The 26,078-nt window shown below is 43.9% G+C and overlaps 1 protein-coding gene across 1 annotated transcript in view; it reads right to left on the reverse strand.

Annotated features, from left to right (window-relative positions):
- Positions 1 to 580: 580 nt before the first annotated feature.
- GCC2 (GRIP and coiled-coil domain containing 2) overlaps positions 581 to 26,078 on the reverse strand; it is a 36,921-nt gene continuing 11,423 nt past the window's right edge. The window contains exons 7-23 of the mRNA XM_060117083.1: positions 25,739 to 25,808; positions 23,138 to 23,238; positions 22,946 to 23,044; positions 19,204 to 19,323; positions 18,592 to 18,756; positions 17,970 to 18,074; positions 17,161 to 17,323; positions 14,030 to 14,130; positions 13,856 to 13,933; positions 12,996 to 13,133; positions 12,085 to 12,206; positions 10,553 to 10,729; positions 8,620 to 8,837; positions 6,957 to 7,151; positions 5,826 to 5,965; positions 3,686 to 3,887; positions 581 to 2,627 (exon numbers count right to left, since the gene is read on the reverse strand). Of these exons, the coding sequence (XP_059973066.1) occupies positions 2,557 to 2,627; positions 3,686 to 3,887; positions 5,826 to 5,965; positions 6,957 to 7,151; positions 8,620 to 8,837; positions 10,553 to 10,729; positions 12,085 to 12,206; positions 12,996 to 13,133; positions 13,856 to 13,933; positions 14,030 to 14,130; positions 17,161 to 17,323; positions 17,970 to 18,074; positions 18,592 to 18,756; positions 19,204 to 19,323; positions 22,946 to 23,044; positions 23,138 to 23,238; positions 25,739 to 25,808 (2,265 nt within the window). The 3' untranslated portion in view covers positions 581 to 2,556. The remainder of the gene's footprint in view (positions 2,628 to 3,685; positions 3,888 to 5,825; positions 5,966 to 6,956; positions 7,152 to 8,619; positions 8,838 to 10,552; positions 10,730 to 12,084; positions 12,207 to 12,995; positions 13,134 to 13,855; positions 13,934 to 14,029; positions 14,131 to 17,160; positions 17,324 to 17,969; positions 18,075 to 18,591; positions 18,757 to 19,203; positions 19,324 to 22,945; positions 23,045 to 23,137; positions 23,239 to 25,738; positions 25,809 to 26,078) is intronic.

The following is a 26,078-nucleotide window of genomic DNA, read 5'->3' on the forward strand; positions in this document are numbered from 1 at the left end:
GGTGGTCACCTGCATTACTGAACCTGAAATCACGTTTCCTCACCATATTCAGCATTCAACTCACAGGAGCCTTTCTGTTTTTTTAAACGGTAACAACTTGAATGTCAGAACTTGATTCTTTTCCCACGTAATCACATTTTGAATGCAGGTGAACAACATTTCCCTTCTCCATATAACCAAATACATAAACAACCAGATGCTTTTTAACACTCATGGGTGAAAATCAGCCCAAAGACACCGCAAAGTTGTAATAGGTTGTCCTCCTGGGCTTATGCCGAAGCCACAGTTGATTTTCAGACACCAAATCAAAACATAACAGTCGGGCTTCCCTGGTGGCGCAGTGGTGGAGAGTCCGCCTGCCAATGCAGGGGACACGGGTTCGTGCCCTGGTCCGGGAAGATCCCACATGCCACAGAGTGGGTGGGCCCGTGAGCCATGGCCGCTGGGCCTGTGCGTCCGGAGCCTGTGCTCTGCAACGGGAGAGGCCACAACAGTGAGAGGCCCACGTACTGCAAAAAAAAAAAAAAAAAAAAACAAACCACAACAGTCTTGCACCAAGTGCCACCACCACGTTCCTATTTAATCAAACATGAGCGTTTGTGTGCTCTGTTTACCAAACAGCAACGTTGCTGTATCTTCATGGGAACTATTAGATTCATCATTGGCTGATGGGGGTAAAGGACACGGCACTGCTAGTGAGTAGTCCACTTCTGCCTAAAGGAATGTAATTCTCCAATTACGCTGACTGCAGCATAAGCAGAGTTCGCTGTACAAGAAACCCTCACACCACAGAGGCCGGAACTTGAGAGGTGCCCACGGAAAGGCCAAGGTGGCCTGAGTTTCAGCTGGGTGTCAGATGCGGCAGGCACCACGGACCCAAAGGGCGACCTGCATTCCTCCAAGCACCCAGGGTCCGAGGTCCCAACTGGTAAAGACAGCAGAGAAGGAACCCAAGGTTCATTTCATAAAGCATCTCAAAATGCCCAGGAGACCTCGGTTAATTGAAGATGAGCAGGCGTAACAATGCAACACGTTTAATAGAAATATTAAAATAATCATTACATTTCCTCTCATTGCTGAAACCAGGGAAGGATACCCCTTTTGTAATCAAAGTAATATATTTTTTATCTTGCTAAAAGGCATTTTTGTTATGATGTCCATAGGCAGAGAATATATTTCAAAACAAGTTTTTATAGACTTCAAAGAGGCCTGGACTTGCAGAGACAGTGAAATTTATTTAAATACTGTGACAGTTATAGTGCATACTGCTGGCATACTCATATTCACAGCTTAGAAAGGAAAAAACTAAACTTAAACTTTTAAAGCCAGCTCTGAAATAGATGCATTTCATTAATACATTCACTAGTAGGTCTGTTCTTCTAAAACAGGAGGAAAGACAGACATTGAGATTTTTGTTTAAAGAACAAACTCAACATGTCAGCAGCAAATTTCAGTTAAATTAAATTGGAAACCAAAGTTCCCAGTCACCAAAGTACAAAGTCAGTTCACCAGCTGAGACTGAAGATCGGCGTATGAACTGGAAGCTAAGAGAGCTCCCCAGAGCTACTGTGAGGCGATTTTTCCACAAAGAAATACTGCAACTAGCATTCTCACGTTTATGATTTAAGGACACGTGTTTGATGGGCTCCATGGAATATTCAGAGGCGCCCAGGCAGGTGACCCGCACCTAGAGCTTCTCTCGGGGCTGTGCGACCTCCCAGGGCCCCATGCAGCACGCAGCAACCTGTCCGCTGGGGCCGGGAGCACGCGGAGCCGCAAGCCGGCGCCCCGGTGAACGGTCATCTGTGGAGGCGGCCCGGGTCCCGCCAGACTCCTGGCGTGGAAGCAGCTGAAGCACAGCAGGAGCCTGGGCAGGGCCCCGGGCCCCCACCAACCCCCACGGGAACGTGGCGACCAAGGGCTTATGATCTGACCCCAGAACAGGTTTTGAGGTAATACACTTCAGAGAAAAAAGAACAGCTCATTTGAAAGGAAATAACGAAATGAATCACATTTTAACTTAGTCTCGTAACAAACGGCAGCACATTCACTTTACATTCCCGTAATAAAGACGTCAGCGTTACTGATAAAGCGTTTTCCTTCACACTCTAACTCACAAATTTTCTCTCATCATTTGTCACTAATAACAATCTATCTGCAAGTCTGACCTTGCGATAAATGGTCTTCAAACATTATTTTAAAAGCCTGAATCCCAGCTGGTACAGGACCGAAATCTAGTTTAACTTCAGAATTCACAGTGCGGCCCCGACAGGTGGCCTGAGGGTCCGGAGGAGGGAGTGGGGTGGCCTCGTGGCCCCTGGGTCTGGCGGCAGCGGGAGGGGCAGGGTCCCTGGGCCGCGGCCCCTCCCACACTCCACCTGCTGGAGTTCACCGCGGGCCGAGCCTTTTAAACCCATCAGACACACGTACGGACACACACACGGAGACGTGACTTATGTACACACGCTTCTGGACAAAAGAACGACAGACATATATGTGAACCTTTTTTGCCGAATGGATTCTATTTGGTTAATAAATAATGCTTTTCCCATCGGTCTATCGAAGTCCAGACCAGCTGTGCAGATAGGACGCCCAGCCGGAGGAACGGGAAGCATTTTCCTCCTCACCTGTGGGGAGCAAAACAAAAGCGTTAATCTTCACACACCACATTTTCATGCTACAAACCTGTCTGTCCTTACACTTATAGCATTTCCTGTCTGTCTCAGACAATCCCCGAATGCATATTGAGCAACAACATACAGCCCTGGGAGCTGTGGCCAGCTGGGAGCACACATGTACAGAAGCAAGGCTCCGTCTTGTCAGGGGGCTGAGATCCTGATTCTGCACAGAAAAATGCTGTGTGACTCACTTCCTTCGGGAGCAAAGCTGACTTATCACACGTCATACGTCAAGCAGGAAAGACACACGCAGCCTGTGAACCTGCTGGGACCTGACACGCAGGGAGCAGGCGTGTTAACACACGCACGGCCGGCAGAGCACCAGCCTGCCCCGCCCAACAGTGCCCCCTGCACGCTGCTCATGTAGGGACCAGGGTGGCGCTTTCTGTTGTCTTTCCTCACACAGAGGCTGGAAGTTCTCCCCTGTTCACATAAAAGTGAAACTGCCCCAGAGAAGACTCTTAATAGCAACCAGAGAAAGGAGACACGCTGCCTCATTGCCTTCGAAGGAGTAAACAGTTAGGCCCACGACGGCCTTCTCAGCAACGAATTCGCCCCGCTGGAAATTCTCCGCAATGCACTTCGTGTGTAAGGAGAGCTTTCTAGCGGAAGGTCTGAGATGCAGGTAGGAATGTACTCTCCACGCACGGTCCTGGGCCTCGGCAGCCCCACTGGGGACACTTCTCTCCCACGACCCTGTGGGGAACGGCTCCCGGGGGGTGGGTAGGGTGAGGACATCGACCACACGATAAAAAGTACGACACAAAAGGGAACTGTGTTCGTGGGCAGGATTCAACTCTAGGATCACAAATCCAATTTCAAAGAACTGGAAGATCAAACTGGACACTGCACTGTTGCCTGCTGTGTGAAAATGACGCAAACACACCATAGCTGCCCTAAAACGTTAAAGAGCCAGCTTTTCAACCCTACTCATGGGGACACACACGGCAGAGCGCGTCCAATGGACAAAGTTTCAAAGCTCTGGTCTGCGTCCCAGGCACGCGCACCTTGGGCGGCGGCGGCCAGCCTGGCCTTCTCCTCGGGGCTGAGCTGCAGCATCGTGTCCACGACGGGCAGCAGCCGCGCCCGCTCGCTTCCCGGCTTCAGGAGGATGAACTGCAGCAGCACGTTCTTCAGGTATTCCAGGTTGGCGGCCGACTGCTCTCGTGCCTGGTTCCTCTCCAGCCGCCTTATTTCACTCTTCAGAAGCTGGTGTCAGAGAAAGGAGTGCAGACGGGTTAACACAGCAGACTGGAGGCACGCGGTCTTCTTTCTCTTCCCCGAAATGCCCCCAAAATGGCAACAAAGGAGCAACCAGGCCGGCAGAAAAGAGTAGATGAGAAACATCAAGAGGCTCCTAGAAGTCGGGAAGCAGGCGCCGTGGGAGACGGAGCCAAGGGGCCCGGCCGCAGAGGCAGCACCGCGCACAGTGGGAAGCGGGGCCGAGACCGGGGACCGGGGTGGGGGAATAACGCGGGTCGGCGCCCCCTCCGCACTCGGCAGAAGGGGGCCAGGGCTCAGGGCTCCGGGATGACAGACTGTGGGCCACACCCACCGCCATCCCCACTCCCGCCCCCGCCCAGCAGGCAGGCAGGGTGTCCACAGCCAGAGCCGCTACAAGACAAACAGCACTTGACCAAACAAAAGTTGAGTCCAGGACAGACAGACAATTCACAATGAATATCAATCAGAAACTAACAGAAAAGAGGGCACAAGACGATGTGAAAAAGATGCAGGATGGTGAATATTTGAGGAAGATTTCTGGGTTGAAACAAATAAAAATACATGGTTACAACTTATCGTTTCAGGTTAGTCCATGAAAGTTGGCCAACTCTGTCCTCAAACATAGGGTCATTTAAAAAAGTGACACTAAGGTCTAAGAAATCATGGGACAATGTCAGTCTCTGGAAGCATAACATCTGAATAGTCACTCAGGTTCTGGGTTACTCAGTGATTTTTTTAGCTGTGATAAAGCTTTGACAATGTGGGAAAATGTTATTTTATATATTTTATAGAGACGCATACTAAAATAGTTAGAGGTGGGATGTCATGATATATACAATTTACTGCAAATAACCGAATTAACTCAGCATTAAAAACAAAATTTGAGGGGCTTCCCTGGTGGCGCAGTGGTTGAGAGTCCGCCTGCCGATGCAGGGGACACAGGTTCGTGCCCCGGTCTGGGAGGATCCCACATGCCGTGGAGCGGTTGGGCCCATGAGCCATGGCCGCTGAGCCTGTGCGTCCGGAGCCTGTGCTCCGCAAGGGGAGAGGCCACAACAGTGATAGGCCCGCCTACTGCAAAAAAAAAAACCCAATAAAACAAAATTTGACAAGGACAGCCTCTGGCCCTACACTGAGATAGGACCATCTATTTGGAGAAGCAGGTCCAGGGCAGAAGCAGGCACTTTTCAGACAGACACAAGTTTGAACTTTCTCCACCCTGATCAACTTGTTCTCAGCCAGAGATGATGAGGATTAAATATGATACATAATGTAAAGTGCAGGGCCTGGCTTGTGAGAAGTGGTCAACAAACAACATGACTGTATTACAGAGAGTTCAGGTGCAGATAGCTGCGTAATCCTCAATGGAGTCGACTTTAAACAGGAAAACCTGCCATGCCACTTTTTTTTTTTTTTTTTTTTGCGGTACGTGGGCCTCTCACTGCTGTGGCCTCTCCCGCTGCAGAGCACAGGCTCCAGACGTGCAGGCCCAGCGGCCACGGCTCACGGGCCCAGCCGCTCCGCAGCACGTGGGATCCCCCCGGACCGGGGCACGAACCCGCGCTCCCTGCATCGGCAGGCGGACTCTCAACCACTGCGCCACCAGGGAAGCCCCTCTCCCATGCCACTTTGCCACTAATTGGAAGTGCTCTATGGTCCATGTCTGGAATTTAGGGACACACATCCTTTCAGGTTTTACTCAAGCAAACGTGGAACAAGGACTTGTGAATGGCTGTCTAATCTCTAAATCTATTCTGGCGTCTTAGAAAAAGTAGGAATTAAAATAGTCTTTATATAAAAGATATAAAAGCCAAGAATATTTCTCCATTTCAGAAACGTAACATTGTAAGGGATCAAGGTGTGATGGACACATGAGTGTGTGTTATGTGTGGAGGCTTCCTGGAGGTGGCGTCCCGCCCTCACCTTAATCTGCTCCATGAGGATGGCGTTGGTGGCTTCTGTTTCCCGAAGCAGCCCGTTTAAGTGGTCGGCACTTTTTGTGGTGGAACTGAGCTTTTGAACCAATTCTTCTTTGGTGAATTCAGCGTGCCAGGAAGGAGGCTCTGCAAGGAATTGCCCCAACAATTATTTCCAAAATGAGGGGTCACAGGCAAAGATTCTAAATAAGAAAATACCCAAGTATTGACACTTCGCTCTGCTCTCCATCCCCCATGGCCCAGTTAAAAGGCTGCATGTGACACAGGTAAGATGGACTCTGCTGTGGAGTGGGCCGTCTGCCTGGACACAGGCTCGACGAGCTCGTTCTGGAAGCTGTCAGGCCAGTGTGTAGGCACCAACTTACTGATTTCATCCTCCTACATCTGTTAATGACTTGAGAGCTGGTGTTTCTTTACTTATAAAGGAGGAAGTACCAGCAGTTACCGATCACTTAAATCATGGTCTCTCACAAGGATTTTCTACCAGGGAAGGAGTGGTATTATTGCTCAAATCTAATACATGAGGGAAGGGGCTCAAAGTCAACAAGTAATTTTGGTAAAAATGGCAAAGCCAAGTCTGATTGTGGAGCTGTGGCCACAGCATATCAGGACTAACTCTTCCTGGAGGACAAGGACCAATCACAGTCTAGGACCGAGGACACAACTGGTCCTCGCTCCAGATCCTGGAGACTCCGAGATGACGAAGAGAGTCATCTGAACTAGGAACATTAATGTGCATTATAGGTAAGAAGAAAATAGTCCAAAACTTTACTACAGTTAATAAGGCAAGTTTAGCGTGACCACTTCATCAAGAGGAACGGAAACTGTCAGTTTCTTAGAAGGGTGAGAGAAATTTATCCTATTTCTGACACCACTACAGAACTTCCAACCACCTATTTCTGGCTCAAGCTTTGGACGGAAATTTTTATTTTGTTTAAAAAAAAAATTTTTTTTTTTTTTGGTTTCATTCTGCAGGAAAGTTTTCCATTTGAAAAAGGGTGGAATACTGAAAAAAAATTTTATTAGAGTAGCTCAAAAAAGCATTTATAAATCAGAGTAATATTAGCTGGATAGGACAGCAGAATTAACTAAAATCACAATGAAGCAGGAAGTGTACCGAGTCTGGCTTCGGGAGAACGGAGCAGCTGCTCTAAGGACCGCGGGTGGATGCCGGCGGAAGATACGGACTCGGTGTCCGTGGTCTCCATCCCCTCCCCCTCCTCCCGGGTCGTGGCCGGCACATCCAGAAGCGGGAGGTCTGTGCTTCTCCTTTCTCGAAGGCTCCTCAAAGGTTGCTGGGAAGAAGCTGGGCCTGTTACGTTTTTTTTTTTAAAAGAGTAAGAGTTTGTCCAAAATTATGGATTCAGCATCAACAGGGATACACAGTAAAGTTAAAATGATTCTAGGGATGGCAAATGATATGGTAGGGAATCTGAAAAACCAGAAGGCAGGCAAATGGTGTAGAAAGAAAGAACTTCTGAAACAGCCCTAACAATTTAGTTATTGAACTTTTAACCATTTAAGTCAAGTCAGCAAAAGTGGTACTTGCTACCAGAGTTAAGATAAACCACTAGATGACACAGTGCAGAGGTCTGGCCAGCTGCTAAACAAGGGCAAACCCCCTTCCACCAGATTCTGAGGACGGGGTGTTCATGGCACTGCAAACTCCGGGACACCACCCTGCTGCTGAGACCAGCTCCGAGGAGGCTCTTGCTGACCACTGGCCTCACACTCCGGCCCTGCTGGTTCCTGCCACTGCCCGCTCCTTTCGTGGCGTCCAGCAAAGAAGAGCCCCGAACCCAGGGCAGGCTGACTCATCACAGAGTCCAGGCCGGGCTCCCCTGCTTGCTGATAAGCAGCACTGACGAAACTGGGAGATTGATAAGATGCTTCCGAGCACGTTACTTTATTAATCCCAAGAAACCGCGAGGTCAGAGAAATTAAATGGCTTCGCCCAAGATCTCAGAGGTGCGTTAGGGACCAGAATTCTGACCAGATCTTTTCACTTCAAGTTTCCTTTATTCTCCTTTCCATGAAGTTCCCTCCCCCGCCCCCCTTTTCAAACATTAGCCCTTTGGCTGCCTTTGCTGAAGCACCTTCCTGAAAGTCTGCTAACTGCTTATGCTACTGCTAATTCTTGATTCCAGGGTCTCCCTGGCTGGTTACTTTCCTCTGATGACTCCTGGCATAGGTTTCAATCCTGAGGAGTGACCACAGCTGCCAAAGCCCTGGTGACAAGGAATCGGTATCAAGTATAAAGCTGATAGTTAATAATGAAGTGTGGCCTCAACTTGGCTGACGGGTTCCCATCTCTTCCAGGAAGCAGAACAGAAGTCGTGTGTGTGGTTAAACTCCAACTCCACTAATTAGAAACTTGAAAGGGAAGAAGCTGTGTTTGGCCAAATGATCCTACAAGTTCAGCTCTTTCTAGAATTTCTGATTAAAGGACAGAGGTATTTGAAGACTAGCAGTGAAGAACCCTAAACGAATGCAGTGGACACTGGAATTTGGACACAGGTCTTGAGACCGACAGAGCGTCCCGAGTCGGAGGAAAACCCAATTACGTGAAGGTCGGTATCCTGAGGGGTGCAGAGGCTGCTGTAAGTACTACAGGAGGGTTCAATGTCCAAGTCTCCTCTCAGTAAGCGGATCCAATATTCATTGACCACAGCACTGATGCTGGTGGTCACCCCGTAAGTCACCTGCTTCCTCAGGACTATGGGAAGCGGAGACACACAGGGCAGGACAGGGAAGGCAGTGTCCCGAGCATACATACATACTTCTTGTGGACGGTTCGCTCCGGAGCTGGAAGAGCTGGGCCTGCAGCCTGCTCAGCTGCTGCTGCAGCGTCTCCACCGTCCGCCGGTGCTCCTCCTGCAGCTGCAGCACCTGGTCTCGGAAGCTGCCACGCAGGGCCTCGTGCTGGGCCGAGAGCTGACTCACGGTCTGTGCATGCTCAGACTTCATCGCGGAGTTCTCCGACTGCACGGCGCACAGCCTGCGGAGAGGGCCGCGCCGTGTGAGCTTCCACCCCAGACATTGCCTTGCCCTGAGACGTGGACCCCACGTGCACCTGGGGAACTGAGGCAGGACACAGACGGGCCCCTGGTCCGAGCAAACTGGAGCTTGTGTCCCTCTGACACTTCAACAAAAAGGTTAATGGCAGAGCAGAGAGAAACTAAGCTGCTGGGGTAAAAAGATACGACAACCGCATCTACCATTCTTAAGGTGAAGGAGACCTCCCCGACTGCACGTGCAGAAGAGTTTCTCGGGAGGGTCAAAAAGGCAGGGGGCACTATCCCATAATACGCGCTGTCCATCTCCCAGAGACCCTCACACTGAAATCCATCTTGGCTAAAAGATGCACACGCATATTGGGCAGGGCCCTGGGTCAGATCAGGTGTGGGAAATGAAGCAAGATGCTTGGCCAGAGGACAAGACAGACCTGGAAGATGGCCCCTAAATGAGCAATTTAAATCGCCCCTTTAGCACACTCCTCATCAGCAAGGACACCCAAACGCTTCTCGGGGTGTGTAGCTCTGCTTTGCTTCTGTTGTAAATAAACTGCTTCTCCGTGTGCTCCCCCCACACGTGCTGTGCTTCTTAATAGACTCTGTGCCTGGATTACAGCCTTGATCTTGAGCTCAGAACCATCCCGGCCATCACCCAGTTCTGACGAGGGGCCTGGGCTGAGGAAGTACACCGGGTGTTCAGATGAGGAGCCTCCTTCATAGTTTATCAGAGCACAGGGCTACATGTGGAGCATGAAATAACTGCACTTCAGTCGTGTTAGCACCATAGTCACAACCAGCCTTCTAGAGTAAAGAATAAGTGCTGCAGGGAGATCAGCTCAGTGCTTTGTGACCGCCTGGAGGGGTGGGGTGGGGAGGGTGGGAGGGAGGGAGATGCATGAGGGAGGGGATGTGGGAACAGATGTATATGTATGACTGATTCACTTTGTTATAAAGCAGAAACTAAAAAAAAAAAAAAAGAATAAGTGCTGGAAACTTCTGATGTGAATAGCAAGTGACCATCCCTGTGTAAGCTAATCTTATGGAAAACCTGGTGCCAGGTAGTCAGAAGACTGGTGGGTCTTCCTGGAACTGTGAGTTACATGATTAACACAGATAAGTCACACTGTGGAAAGGTCAAAAGCCAAGCAAACCAAGTGCTTTCAACTCTTAAGACGAGCACACCTGAGCTCTGCAGAGCATCCCCACACCCCGGACAGAAGATGCTCCGTGAACCCAACTGCTGTATCCCAGGAGCTCAAAGCTTCTTGTTCACAATAATCCGTCTATTCTGCCGACACCCCAGCGACTCCTGGGAGCACTGATTAACACAAGTGTGGCAATGTGACAGGCCAAGGATGCAGCTGCACAGGGAGCTCAGTCAGCAGCTTTCGGAATGTTTTCCTCTAGAGAGAAAGAAAAGTGCTTGTCCTCTGACACCTGGCTGGAAAGAAGCATCTGGCCATGAAGGCCACGGGAGACAGAACACTGGGTGAGCAGATAAAATTACTCTTAGAAAAGCTAAGTAGAGAAACAATCAAAAGGGGGAGCTCTAAGGTAGAAGCAGCAAGTCACCAAGCCCGTGGAAACACCTATTTCCAGCTATCAGCCTGCATCCTCCCCAGGAGCACCACACCGGGAGCTCCAGCAAACACATGCTGTTGCCCAGCACCCGCAGGCCTGCTGGCGCCACCAGCCTTACTTCTCTCGGAGCCCGGTCTCCTTGGACACGGTCTCCTGCAGCATCCTGTTGTGTCTTTCTAGTAGGGCGTCGTGTTCAGACTGCAAGGTCTGCAGTTCAGAGACGTTGATCTGTAAGTTATTTTGGGTGTCTTGTAATTTGATCTTTAGTTGGTCAATCAGCATTTCCAGATGATCTCTGAAACAGAAATAGTTAAAAAAATTTTTTGAAAGATGTAAAACTGATTTTGTGATTTCAAATAAATTTTACTTTAATCATATAACCTTTCAATGTCATACTCTGCAATTATGGATGATTCTAAAGGAAATATAATAATCACAAATATTCAGAGAATAGGATTAAATGTGAAATAAAAGACGCTATAATCAGACTTCAGATCGCAGACACTACATGTTTACAAAAGTCTCTGAATTTACAAATTTCACATTCAAATGGAGTAGACCATTAAATGGCATCAAAATAGCCTATTTTATATTACAGGACTATGTCATTAGTTGAAAAAAAAAAAAGAAGTGCAGTTCTAAGGTAACCATTCTGGGAACAGCATGTTACACCAAGTTACAGTGAAAGAAAGTCTTTGGAGAAAAACAGCTAAAACCTATAACTCTGTCACAAGTGGTATAATACACTATTAATTTCTTTTTAAAAAAACGAATATATAAGAAAGAAGAAGGAACTTAAAACATTTACATTAAAATAATTTTAACACAAAATTCTGTCATGATCAAAATCGACTCTTGTAAGTGGTGATATTTTTATAGTAAGTGTGTCAATATTCAACTTTGGCTTTAAGATGAGCTATCGAAAGAAAAAAATATCCCATCATTTTTTAGCCTACAGTTCCCTTTGTTTATTAAATACTTAAAAAGTAACACAAGCATAAACACACAAATACTGCAGGGTATTTAGTCCCACTGAGAACAGTAAGAGCCAGATATAAAATTGCTCTGAACAGCAGGTCTCTATGTACAAAAACAAAACATACATGCTGTAGAATGCCCTACCTATCTCTCATTCCTAGTGTATTTTTGAATAACTCACATAAGTGACCTGTATGCTAGTTTTTAAGGAGCATTAATATACTATTGAAACAGTATGTAATTGAGATTGTCATAAATTTAAGAAGAAAAATTTAATTCTAGATGGAAATTTAGTTCTTAACTTAAAACTTTTTGAAATAAGTAAAATGTTTTTAATCAACTTATGCTTAGCCTAACTAATGGTGAATAAGTACATCAAGGAAGCATTTTTATTCTCCTATTATATTTTCGAAAGTGGAAAAACTGGTCCTGACGTAACGGTGACGTCTGTCCTTACACTGTGACCGGAACTGACGGACAGGGTTGGACTGTGTGGCCCGGGTGTCCGGACGCCGCCTGGCTCCACGGCTCCTACACACGTCTCTCCGCGTGAACAGTGCGGTGAAGCCAGCTCTGTCCTCACTGGTGACTACATGTAAACCTCCACGGTCAAAAGCGATCAGAGCAGGATCTCCCACCCCCGTGGGGGGTTCCCTGTAGCTCAGACTCTACCTTTCTTGTTTGGCTCCGTTGGTCTCCGTCTGAGACACAGACTTAGTTTTCTGTTGTTTTAGAACGTTGTGAACTCGGACTTTGTAGCTCTCAAATTCAGAGGTGACAGCAGCTTGTTCTGCCTGTAACAGTTCGGAGAGAGAGAAATTTACTGCATTTTCTAGGTTGTGTCATCCTCCTATTTTCTCTCAGAGACTAATGAATTAAGATGAAAACCTTTCTTTAAAAATAAGCAAAATGGCTGATACTTTTTAGCCCCCAGTTATCTTTCCCTAAAAAGTGTACTTCTGTTGGCCTTACACCTTTTTAGCCTTTGAATAACATAATTTTGTCTGACAAGAGGTACATTTCTACCTGTTTTCATCCCATGTAGATTAATTTACTGCCCATAAATTTTATAATAGCACTATTTGCCTTTGGAACTTCAGAACAATTTTCACTTATGATAAATATAAGAAAAATTAATTCAAAGAAATTAAGCTACTTGAACTTCACTTTTCAAAACAGAGTGGGAAAAGTTAAATTCTAGGTCTTGGACTTTCTTGAAGTGACCTGTGACCTTCCAAGGCCCCTTTGCCAAGGTGGCTTAGAGCTGCACCTGTAACAAAACCACTGCAGGGGTCTGTTCTGTACGTTGAAGAAAGAAAGTGGCTGTTCTAACAGAATATGATTTTATAATCACTTAGCCCTCAGAGAGAACTGTAACCTTCCTAATGAAAAAACTAAAAAAAAGAAAAAAATACCTTTCTTCCACACAGAAACTGTAAAACAAGGTTAAAATGGAAAGAGTATGTACCCATGTCTTTCCCTTCAGCAAAAAGAAGTTATGCAAGTGAGAGTCAGGGATGGGCTGGGGTTGGGGTTGATGGGGCCAAGCCGGGTGGGAGCCGCCCGCCCTGGGGAGGACGCACCCTGGCTGCGCGGCACTCCTCCTGCAGGGCCGCCACCCTCTGCTGGTAGGCGCCCAGCGTGCGCTGCTGCTGGTCCGCGGACGCCTTCAGGTGCTGGTGAGCTTTGTGCTTCTCCGACGTCATTTCCGCCAGCTGAATCTGGGGGCAGAGGCTTTCGGTCAGGCTCTGGTGAATCAGATCTTCGCTGGTTAAACCGACTTTCGTTAAACACCAACTTGGGTTTTGAGAGAGGACTATATTTAAGGGACGTAATTAAATAGTAAGATTTTTAACTTATGATTATTGAAAGACTGGAGCCAATACGAGTAGAACATTTTCACAATAAATTAACTTGGTTTTCCTTGAATCAAAATCAATCAAATAATCAATCATGAAGAAAATTCCAGACCACACGTTACAGTTCAATGTTTAATTAAATACCTAAAGATATTATATATAAACATAATGGATATAAAAAAATATAAACAAAAAATAAACGTAATAGATGTAATGTAACATGAATATATAAAACCTTTTTATAAACAGATTCCTGTGACTGTACTATCATTTAGAAAGTTCAGATGTAGGTTTGGGGCCCTGTTTCTTTTCTGCTGCCATATTCTAAATGTATTATGGGTTTTCAAATACATGAAAAGAACCAAGCTTATGCTCAGTGGTAAACCCAGTTATAAGCCACACTTGGCTCACTGCTTCTCCTTCCTCAAAATGTTGATGAAGAATATTTAGGGGGAAAAATGTGTGTGTGTGTGTGTGTGCACACATGTGTTTAATATATACATATATATTTAGAAAAACCCCCAAGTGGTACCTTACTTCCACATGCAAATTTTTAAAATCTTAAAGAGTAAAAAGAATCTTACTTTATACACTTCTACTTGCTGCTGGCTTGCCTCCAGCTCGCCCTTTAAAGACGCCTGAAGTATTAAGTGATCAGTTTCCTACAGAACAAGAAACTCGGTTAAATTAAATAGTGAAGTTATTCATAAATACTCTGTGAACAAGGACTGAAATATGAAACTGAGAAATCCACATACCGCTTGCTTTGAATCTGCCAGTTCTTTTTTGGTTTTCACAAGCAACTGCTTGATTTGGGTGTTTTTTTCCTCATACTGTTGTACTGAAGCCTGCAGCGAAGCTAGTGGGAGAGGTCGTTTCAGGAGCAACAGTTTCATGAGTGAATTTAAGTGAACATATGATAAGTCTTTTCTTTGCATTAGCCCATCTCTGAAAGGAACTTGCCTTGGATTTTTATTACGGGCCATTGCAAACATGTATGACACCAGTGACGATAACACACTAAACCCCACTGGACCCGTCACCGCCTTTAACGATCACCAACACATGGCCCATCGCATTCCACCCAGACCAGGCGTCAGGCCCACAGGCCACTGCTGCTGCCTGTTTCTGTGAACAGTTGGTTTACATACTGTTTACGGCTGCTTTAGTGCAGCAAGAGACCACAGGGCCCGCAAAGCTGAAAATGCCTGTTTTCTGGCCCTTTACAGCAAACGTCTGCAACCCCAGACCCACACTCTCGCTTACTCCTGTGCCCCCTGGGCCCCCCACGCTTGAAATCCATTTGTCTGTATGTATTTTAGCACGTATCTCTAAAATAAAGGCATATACTTACTATCTAAAACATAAAGACTTTACGTGTAAGAAATACCTCAAAAGAGGTGCTGTGTGTTTCCAATCACCTTAGAGGCACAGACCTGATCTGTTTGTGATACTAATTGTTTTGTAGGACAAAGATAGTTCATTAAGGAACAGACTGAAACATGATTAAAACAAAAAACGTTCATGCTAACAGAGGTAAAGAAGAAACAAGCATCAAATGGGAATAAGTGGATCCACTGTCCAGATCACAGTACCAACCACACCAGCAGGCCAACCTGGCCACAGTCATTGTGAAGCAAATAAAGAACGTCCGACAGAAACCTTGGGGCCGAGATTTACGACCTGGTCCTTTACAGAACAAGTGTGCCTGATGTTGAGTCTAGGTCCCGAACGTGGCCATGTGACCGCTGCTAGAAGACCCCACCAGCAATGACTAACTCCATGAAGTTAAATCCACATGCAATGACTGTATCACTCAGTAAACAAGAGCAGGTGTCCTGTAAGAAAATACCTTAACTTGCCTTTGTGATATGTTATCATCAGTTATTTCCTGGCAACTATTTACCCAGTCCTGAAAAGATTGTACAAGGCACAAATTACATACAAAGCCTTTAAGTGCTCCAGGAATATGAGCTCCGAGAACACAGAAGGAAATTAGGGGATACCGCCTGGGATAGTGTGATAATGTAATGCAAAATATAACTATTAAAACAGAAATGCAAAAGGCCATGCGGACCCACGTTGGCTCAAGGTTATATCCAGGTTATATCTGCTTGGGACAAGGAAGACTTCCTGGAACAGCAAACATTTAAGATTAGTAAGGATTCCAGAAGGTGAGCACAAGGGGTGGGAGGGTGAGGGCACAGCAGCAGACACAGTCGTGGAAAAACATGAGTCATGCTTCAGGAAGAAGGAAGGGCCTCTGCATCGAGGGAGTAACGAAGGTTAGGCTGCGAAGGTACACGGGGACCTGATGCTGGAGGGCCTGGGATTAAGGAGATGTGTGTTCCTCACGCCCCAGGCAGAGTAAGCTGGCTGAGGGTTTTGCATGGACACTGTCCTGATGTGTCCTCACCCTCCTCCCCGGGGGGTCCCCGGCTCCCCAGCTCAGCCTTCCGGAGAATGTGCTACCCGAGGCTTTGGCAGCATTTCCAAGACTCCACACTGTGCTCACTCATCTGTCCTGCTGTCCTTCAAAAGGGCCCAAGTACATTCTGGTATTCAGGGCCTTTCCGAACTGGATAAAGAAGAGCTTCCTAATTACATTTCACTTCTCCCTAACAGGGCAAGCCTTTTCCTCCAACTAGTTAAGACTTCCAAAATTATGTTATTTCTTTTCACTTCTGCTCGTAACTATGCTGCAGAAAGGACCACCCTTTCCCAACCTGCTTCTTCTCTTCAAATCTCAAGGCCCAGCGCAAGCCCCAACTTTCAATCGCTTGTCGGAAGAAGTTCCTCCCTCTGAGCTCTTGGCACCTGCTGCCTGAACCTCTCATTCCTGTACTTATTCACCAGTGACAGTGGGTGGCTTCTTGAATAAGCAGCTCTTTTTAGTTTTTCCCAGGTTCAAGACTCTTTTTCAGCTAGTTGACTAACTCGCAAAACCAAATGTTTGCAACGTGTGTGACCTGGAGCCCTGCTACCCAGTTTGCACAAGAACGCAGCTGGAAGACATGGTTATGTGCATAGTGAGGATTTACAGAAACCATTCACAGAAAGATATCTGAAAATTCCTTTAACTACTTAGGAATTAAAAAACCCATGGGCCAGGACTTCCCTGGTGGCGCAGTGGTTAAGAATCCGCCTGCCGATGCAGGAGACACGTGTTCGAGCCCTGGTGCGGGAAGATCCCACATGCCGTGGAGCAACTAAGCCTGCGAGCCACAACTACTGAGCCTGCGTGCCACAACTACTGAGCCCACGCACCTAGAGCCCGTGCTCCACAAAAGAAGCCACCGCAATGAGAAGCCCACGCATCGCAACGAAGAGTAGCCCCCACTCGCAGCAACTAGAGGAAGCCTGCATGCAGCAACGAGACCCAATGCAGCCAAAAACAAAAGAAAAAACCCATGGGCCAAGAAAAAGATTCAAAGGAAATTAAAAAGTATTTTCAGCTGAATTAAAATAAAAATACAACGTATCAATTTGTTAGCTGTAGCTGAAGGAGTGCCTAAAGGGATACTTAGAGCTCTAGATGCTTACATTAGAAATTATTTAACAGATAAAATGGAATATAATCACCTGAAAAAGAAAGATTTCGCCGCTACTGCATTATCCCACTCTGCTGACAATCAGCAAATGGTGGCCCAGGACCACCTGAGAAACGTTTACGGGAATGAATACATTAAGCACCCACCTGGACTGCACACAAGGGTACAGGAAGTGGTTTCACAGCCCCCTCTCTGGTCCTCGGGCAGGGTCCCTGCTGTGTGGATGACCTGGCCGCCAAGGGCTAGTGAAACCAACAACTAGCATCCCCCACCACCACCAACCCCTACTTCTGCTGGGGGCAGTGACCATGAGCTAAAGTGGGTTCTATTTTACTCACTCATTTCTTCCTGCAGGGTTTCTTGTTTCTGTTTTTGGATTTTTATTTCTTGTTCCAAATCTTCTATCTTGCTGTTCTTATTAGCTAACTTTTGATTTAATTCTTTCATCAAACGTTCGTAATCAGCAATTTCCATGTTCATCAATGTGGTTTGTTGGGCATCCTGCACATATTATAATAAAAGATCCACATAACACTAGATGAGTTAATTTTGTTCCAGAATTTCTAAAAGGATGCCACAGGAACACACTGGTTCTATAGAGAAAGTTTATACATTAATGCAGAAACTTCAAGTTGGATATATTCTAGTTTGTAATTTCATAAAGTATTTTTGTAATAATCTGACTTTTCAGTGTCATTGTATTTCATTATAGTTTTCATTAACTACAATCGGTCTATCTGCTCTTGTGGGGCTCTTATTTATATATATTCATATTTAAGCAACTCTTATAGTACCTTTATTTTTGCCCTCATCTTTGAAAAAGTAGAGAAAAATTAGCCAAAGCTCAAAGCATAATACAAACTTCAGCTTTTGACATTAATTAAATCTTCATTTGTCATACAACAATCAGGTATGAAAAATAAAATAGCAAACTGAAGTCTAATAATTTGTGAGCCTGGATTCTTCTGGAGAGACAGGCACTCAGAGAACTAAGTTAAATTTTCAGTATTTAGAGGCAAATAATCTATAAAGCAGTATTTCAGCACCACAAGTAACCTTGTTTTTCAAATATTTCTTTTCTATGTTTACAGAATAGTTTAAGAATGTGAATACTGGTATCGGTTTTGAGTCTGGTGTTTCATTTTACCTTTCTAACCAGCTCTAATTCTTGCATGGTTTTCTGAAGCTGTTTCTTTTCCTTTTGCAGTTGTAGCTGAAGCTCTTCAAGTTCGTTTACAGAACTGGCATGCTCCTAAAATTAAAAATAAAAACATCGCCACCTCTAAGCCAACCAGCATTAAAAAAAAGTATTTGTAAGGAGCTATAAAATAAATGACATATAAAGTACAGAAAGTTCCATACTTAAAAAAAAAATACACCCAAAAATTGTAACTTGGATTCTCAAATTCATAGTTGGCATACATTAAGGATTTAATAAACTTTGCTATATTAACAAATGCTACTCATTAGCAAGTCTTTCATTCACTTAAATACTTTGATAAAAATATCACTGTATAAATGAATTAATCCTTTTTTTTTTTTTTTTTTTTTTTTTTTGCGGTATGCGGGCCTCTCACTGTTGTGGCCTCCCCCGTTGCGGAGCACAGGCTCCGGACGCGCAGGCTCAGCGGCCATGGCTCACGGGCCCAGCCGCTCCGCGGCATATGGGATCCTCCCAGACCGGGGCACGAACCCGTATCCCCTGCATCGGCAGGCGGACTCTCAACCACTTGCGCCACCAGGGAGGCCCCCCACAGAACTGTTTTTACCTTTATTTTCTGCTCTTTCTGAAGCTTTTCAGCTTCCAACTCTTTGTCTGCCACGGCCTTGGCTTTGTGGACTTCCAAAATCTGCACTTCTAATAACCGGGTGTTAGACTGCAGTGTCTCAATACGGGCCAGGAGGTCTTCATTATCTGAGTTTAATTTTTCACACTAGAATGACAAATGATTCATTACTGTAAACATGCAGAAAATACACACAGGAGAGGAAGAATAAAATGCAACATTAATGAGAATATTGGGATAGCATAAAAAAGATTTCAAAATCGATTCCACAGAATGAAAACGTAAAATCAAGAGTAAGTTTAAAACACTATCACTGTTGATATTAATTTGGCAAACATTACAAGAGACCAGGAGCACTAACAGAGGAAAAGGCGAAAATGAAAACAAAAACAAAAAACCCAGAAGAACTGAGATTACAGCAATAAGTAAGATGGGATGGTGGCTAGTTTTCTGTCATATTCTTCTCCCAACAGTGGGAAGAAGAAAATAAAGTTTCTGACTATGTATTAATTTTAATTTTTTGTGCAAAAAATATTAGAATTGAAATATACTTATTACAATTTCCATGTATGCATTTGCTCAATCTAAAGTTACCTGAAAAGCCAGATTCCTTAATTGTCTTGTAAGGTCTTCTACTTGGTGCTCAAAATTATTAGCCCGTTCTTTCTCCAGGTCCAACTGCTCTGACTGCTTATCATATTCCAATACAAGATTCTTCAACAAAAGACAAAAGGATTTAACTTTAGGGTATTATCATACATTCAACCAGCCAGACTGTATTACTGAGCCATCTTAATACAAGATTTATGAGTTCATTCAGGAAGCCTGAAATATTTACCTAGGTTCAACATTTGATAGAATACCCAATGGCGTTATATAATACAATTAGCATAATCCAGACGACTTTTAGTATGGGTGGGGAAATCTATTAAAGGGAAGAGGATTTAAAATGTATACAATATAGCATCTCCCAGTTATATATCCTAGTCATCCAAAATAAACTTCTGAAATGTATACATTTAAGGAGGGAGGAGAAAAAGTTTAACCTGGTCCCGTTAACTCCACCTAAAGAATTCTGCTGCGGGAATTGTTTCAGGCCTGGCCTGAGGTGAGGCAGAGGTGCTAATCGAAGAACACAAGAAGACATTTTATACAGTCTCACCCTTTGATGCAAAACGTTCATCAATTTCTGAAGACTCTAAAACCAACTGAATATTTTTCTTTGATATTCCTAGTTGGCCCCTACTCAAGGACAGAATCCTGGGACTGATCTTTGTGCTATACACCAGCCTGTGGGGTTATCCTCCAAAATATACGAGTCACTGCTTCCAGATTGCCTGTAGTTTGTGTTTCCTCTCCCCGCTTCTTATAAATCCTGTTTTTGCCTTGTTCCTGGACTACTGACTGCTCTCCTGCATAAAATGAATCCCTGTACAAAATAACTAACAAAATGGTTCTGAATTTTCCTTGAAAGTGGCCTTCAAAGAAGTACCGCTTATCAGTTCCTTCATGGATTGTGCCTTTGGAGTCTTCCCCAAGGTCATCGAGGGTGTCGATGACTTATGTTTTTCCTATGTTATCTTCTAGGAGTTTTATAGTTTGGTGTTTTACACTTATGTCTGTGATCCACTCTGAGTTAATTTTTGTGAAGGTGTAATGTCTGTGGACAGATTCATTTTTTTTGCATGTGGATGTCCAGTTGTTCCAGCACCATTTGTTGAAGATTATCTTTGCTCCATTGTCAAAAATGAGTTGCCTATATTTGTGGTCTGCTTCTAGGCTTTATTCTGTTCCACTGTTCTGTTTCTTTATTCTTTTACCAATATCATCCTACACTGTCTTGACTGCTGTAGCTTTATAGAAGTCTTGAAGTCGGGTAGGTTAATCCTCCCGCTTTGTTCTTCTGTTCTTCTTCAATATTGTGTTGGGGACTTCCTTAGCGGTCCAGTGGTTAAGACTCCACGTTTCCACTGCAGGGTGCCTGGGTTTGATCCCTGGTCGGGAACTAAGATGCTACATGCGAGGCATGGCCAAAAACAAAAAACAAAAAATATTGTGTTGTCTCTTCTGGGTCTGACCTATATTATTTTCCTTCTCTCTGAAGAACCTTTAACATTTCTTGAAAGGCATGTTTACTAGCAACAAAGTCCCTCAATTTTTATCTGAGAAACTCTATTGCTCCTTCACTTTTGAAGTATAATTTTACAGGGCACAGAATTCTAGGTTGGTGGGTTTTTTCTCTCAACACTTTAACTCATTCCACATGCTTCTTTTTTGTATGGTTTCTGAGAAGTTGGATGTAATTCGTATATTTGCTCTTCTATAAATCAGATATTTTTTTCCCCTATGGCTTCTTTCAGGACTTTATCTTTGATTTTCTGTAGTTTAAAATGACTTGCCTTGGTGTAACTGTTTTGGTATGTACCATGTGGTGTCCTCTGAGCTTACTGGATCTGTAACTTGGTGTCTGACCTTAGTTTGGGTAAATTCTCAGTCATTATTGTGTCAAATACTTCTGTTGCTCTTTCTCTTCTCCTATGGCATTCATTATGCATATGCTATATTTTGTGCAGCTGTTCCACAGTTCTTGGATGTTCTATTCCTTTTTTCCCAGTCCTTTGAAATACATATTTTAAACAAATAAATTGGTATACCTGGTCTACCTTTGCAGGAGATAATAAATCATATGGGTTCTGAAAACGTAAAGAAGCGAGCTCCTAATGGCTCATAAAAGACAACCCCATATCTGAATTTCAAAGAAGTGTTTTTTAAAAAATGGACTTGTATCTTTATATATTAAGGATACTAACCCCTTGTCATATTTTCATATGTCAATTTTGTATTTTATCTAGTTCAATTTTCTTTTCCCTTGTAACTTCTTTAACTGCTTTTAAGTTGAGAAAAGTATTTTGTATCCAGAGCTCAAATGATCAAGTATTTTATTCTAGGTTTAAAAAAAATCACTTTCATTTTTGACAAAACTGCAGAATTTATTTTGGTGTGTGGCATGAAGTAAAAATCTAACCAAATTTTCCTGAAGTAGTTTTCTGATTCCTTCTGCATTGGCTTCTCTGTTTTCAAATCTTACTGGGGTTGCATAGTTTAGTTGGTAAAAGAACAGATCTGGAACCAGACTGCTTGAATCCAACCCCAGCTCTACTAGTTACTTGCTCTGTGACCTCCGTGCCTCTGATTCCTTACTGGTGAATCAGCAACATTAATAACATACTTATCACATACATATCAGGTGTGATAAGACATGTAAAGCACTTAGAAGAGTGCCTGGGGCCTGTTAAGTGCTTGTTTTTATAAAGAAGTCTCTCTTTTTTTTTTTTTAAAGATATTTTGATGTGAACCATTTTTAAAGTCTTTACTGAATCTGTTACAATATTGCTTCTGTTTTGGTTTTTTGGCCCCAAGGCATGTGGGATCTTCGCTTCCCGACCAGGGATCGAACCCACACCCCCTGCACTGGAAGGCGAAGTCTTAACCACTGGACTGCCAGGGAAGTCCCCAGAAGTCTCTGTCTTCTGTTCAATTAATCTGCCTTATTTTTGCATCAGAACTGTATCATATTATGCAGTTTTATAATAAAGTTTAGTGTCTGGTAGAGCAAGATGTCAATTTTCTCTTTTCACTTAGTCTCATTAAAGTTCTTCCTGAAATTTCATTTTTTTGGACTACTTTGGTATTTTCTTCTTTCCATCAAATCCCACTTGACTACTGGCCACTCTCCTCCCCCACCCGCCTTTACTTTTCCACACAGTATTTTCTTGGATTTTTGTCTGCCACTGGAATTTAAGTCCCAAGCAGACAGGAACTCCATCTACTTGGTTGACCACTGTCTCCCCAGTAATCAGTACTTAGCCTGGCTGTATAAATATTTGAATGCATAAAGAAATATAATGGTACTCTCTTACTTTTAATTCTTATATTTTTTTATAATAGATTCTCATGTTATTTAGGTAGACAAGCAATACTGCCTTCAAATAATGTTTTCACTTTCGTGTTAGACATGTCTAACTTTCACATTTATTCACCTGGCCAGAAGACTATTAAATAATAACAGTAACAATAGCCATCTTTTTTGTTACTGATTTTATTAGGAAATCCCAAAACAGAAATTTAGTTTTAAAAAACAATAGCTTAAAGGCATATTTAAAGCTTAGTCACTTAAAATCTGATACTAGGATGATACATTATATAAAAAAATAGAAAAAAAGATTTACTAAAAAATACAAGGTGATTATGTTATGGACAAGAGTTTTACATTTCTAGTGCATTCCTTAACTTAGAAGTTACAAATATAACTTGTTATTAAAATAACTATTTTTACCTTATAGCCTTCTGCTCCTTGAATGAGATCTCTCATGGAAGTAGACACCTGATCCCTTTCTGAACGAACAGATTCAAGTTCTTCCCGTAGTGTCTGGGCCTATTTTAAATATACAATAGTTTTTTATGTAGAGATAAACTTGATTTTCTAACATGTAAGTTCCTTAAACGTCGCCTTTTTAAGTCACCTTACCTCTTTTCTGCTAGAACCTAGTTCTTTCTTTGCCTTCAAAGCAACTAGCTTTAACTTCTCTATTTTCTCCTCTTTGTCTTTGCAGTCTTCTTCCAGATATGCTAAAAACATACAATGAAACAATTATCTATAGACTCAAAGGAAAAGAGAAAAAATACACCCATTATTTACTTACTTTAGCCCTAGAAATGGATCTTTAATCTGGAACACAAAATCTGCAATTCGAGATTAAAAGTAATAAAGTAAAAGCAAAATATTAATATCTATTTTTTAAAGTAAAAGCTTAATTACTTATTTTCTAAATGAGGCAAACAATGTAAAGAATTTTCATTTTCTTCAATCTTCCAAAACAGCCTTTTTTTTTTTGGCCATGCCACGTGGCATATGGGATCTTAGCTCCCTGACCAGGGACAGACCCGTGCCACCTGCAGTGGAAGTGCAGAATCTTAACCACTGGACCGCCAGGGAAGTCCCAGCCTACTGTTTTTAGCTATTTCATAAGTGTCTATAAACTGGAGAGGCTGTCAGGACTCCTTTAACAGTAGAAAATTTCCTGGAAACGCCAAGTATGCTAGGCTTTTAGGTGGTGATGTGCAGATCAGGATCAAGTAGAGGAGATATCAGACGCACTTAAACATTTATGATCCATAGGCACATGCCTCTTGGTTGGTGGGTCTGATTTTCACAACTGAACTTGCAATCTGCTTACATGTCCAACCTGGATCTCTCCCGTAGCCTCTCTTGCCATCTCCCCGACTTAAACGCCAGTGTTCCAGATCTTACTTCTTGGTATCTCTGCTTAACTTCAGCTATGATCTGAATTTCTGTCCCTGCTTCTTCATCCAGTGTTCACAGCACCTGTGTTCACTTATGCTGCCCTCCTCTGGCTGCGACAGGTGCACTGTGTGTGCACGCAGCACAGGCCAAGTGTTCCACTTCTGCATGTCATCCCGCACATTCTCACCTACTCAGGCATCAGTGTAGCAATTCTCCCCTCTTGTGCAGCAAATCCCCCTAACAGATTTTTTCCAAACAGTTTACAAACATGCAATAAGAAAAATATCACCAAGAGATTAAGGTCAGGAACAAAGAGTGGAAGCAGCTAGAGGGGAGGGTCATGGGGTCATGACAGGACAGGTGAAACTTCACACAAAGAAAGGAAAAGGAGCACACCTCCCCTCTGGACACAGTCCCATGTCTTCTTTTATAGCAAAACTCCTTCTAGGCATGGTCTATACATGCCCTCACATTTCTCTTCCCCCATTTTCCCCTTGAACCTACTTCAACCAGGCTCTGGCTTCAGTACATCATGGCAAGTGTTATCAAGTCGCCAGTGAGCTGGATGCTGCTTAGTTCAGGTTAGCTCTGAGTGCTAGTGTGACCCTTCTTCCCTCCTCAAGCACTTCCTCCACCTGTACTTCACCTGTCTTAGCTTCAAAGACATCTAATGCTCTGGGCTCTACCTCACCGGCTATTCCTTCTCCTTCTCCTTGGTTGTTTCTATCTTTCTGACTTTTGACAGAAAACTGTCTCTGGTGCTCGTCTTTTCTCCTACGCTCACTTCCTTGGGATCTCAACCTCATGGCTTTTAATGCCCAGTGTGTTAAGCATGGAGTTTTATCTGGTCTAACCCTCTCCCCATAACTCCAGATTTGCTCAGTTAGTAGTCTACTCGACATCTCCAGTTGGGGTGGTGATTAAGTTTCATTTGTCTAAAACTGAACTCATGTTCTCCCCTAACCCGACCTTCGCCAGTCATCCATTACAGAAAACTGTGGGTCATTCCAAATTCTTTCAACCACCCGTCCCCTCTCCCCCACCAATCCCACTGGGCATTAAACTGAGGAATTATGGGTACATCACACAACACTTTTTTTGTTTCTCCATCTTAAAATGGGAGTAAAAGAGCTACCTCCTAATGCTACTCTGAGGAATAAATGGGTATGGGGAAGTCCCAGCCCTTCTGCACAACACACCAGCCCTTTCAAGCTCAGACTCCTGCCTCTCCAGAATTTCCTAGGAGGCTCCTGAACATCATGGATGTTAATGTACAAGCACCTGCTGTTCCCTCCTGCTGCAGTACCTTTCTTCTCGTGTCAAATTTCTCATTCTTCAACACACAAGTACAGCCGATTCTGTGATGTTTTTCCTAACTCAAAACGAGCAGTTCATCATGTCTTCCTGTACTGTCACCAGCGTACCTCGTCCACACCCCGAAGTACTGCAGTAACAGCCCCTTCTTGCAGTGCGTTCTTTGAAGACATGATCTGCGTGGTGTGTATCTTAACCCCCTTCCTATTACCAGTGCCTAGGTAATTGGGCATTCAAATAAGGTTGCTAAATGCATGAAAAATCCAAAACCAATCATGGAACCATTTATAAATGGAATCACATCATTCCTTTGGATTAAACAATAGAAAGTGAGAGTTTTGAAAGGGAAGGCAAACAGATGGCAGCGGGGCAAGAGTGGCAGCATCAGCAAGAGAGAGCTACTCATGTTTTCAACAACTCATTAATTGGTGACAATACTTCCCAATCTATTCTAACACTAAGAAGAATCTGTGTAATTAACTGTGACAACATATGCAAAACCATAGTTACCTATTTTTTCTTCAAACTCTTTTACTGAAGGTTGATCACTTTCTACAGAAGGTGATTTCTCTAAGGAATCCTAGATTTTATAGGAAAAACAAAGACAATCACTGCATTCCCCATGATGTACTGGCTGTCATGTTAAGCATGAAAAAAATCATTATCAAAGAGAATTCATACAAAAAGCAATATGGTGAACAGTCTTTTTCTTCCCTTGATAGACCAGGTAATTCTGACCTTATCTTGCATGTAGACTGATGCTTTTTACTATAAACATAGTATAGGTCATGTTTTTTACTATAAAAAACAGCAATATCCAAGGCCAAGACGAACCACCCAACAGATGTCA

This window comes from Mesoplodon densirostris, chromosome 14 (genome assembly GCF_025265405.1).
Source record: "Mesoplodon densirostris isolate mMesDen1 chromosome 14, mMesDen1 primary haplotype, whole genome shotgun sequence".
NCBI lineage: Eukaryota > Metazoa > Chordata > Mammalia > Artiodactyla > Ziphiidae > Mesoplodon > Mesoplodon densirostris.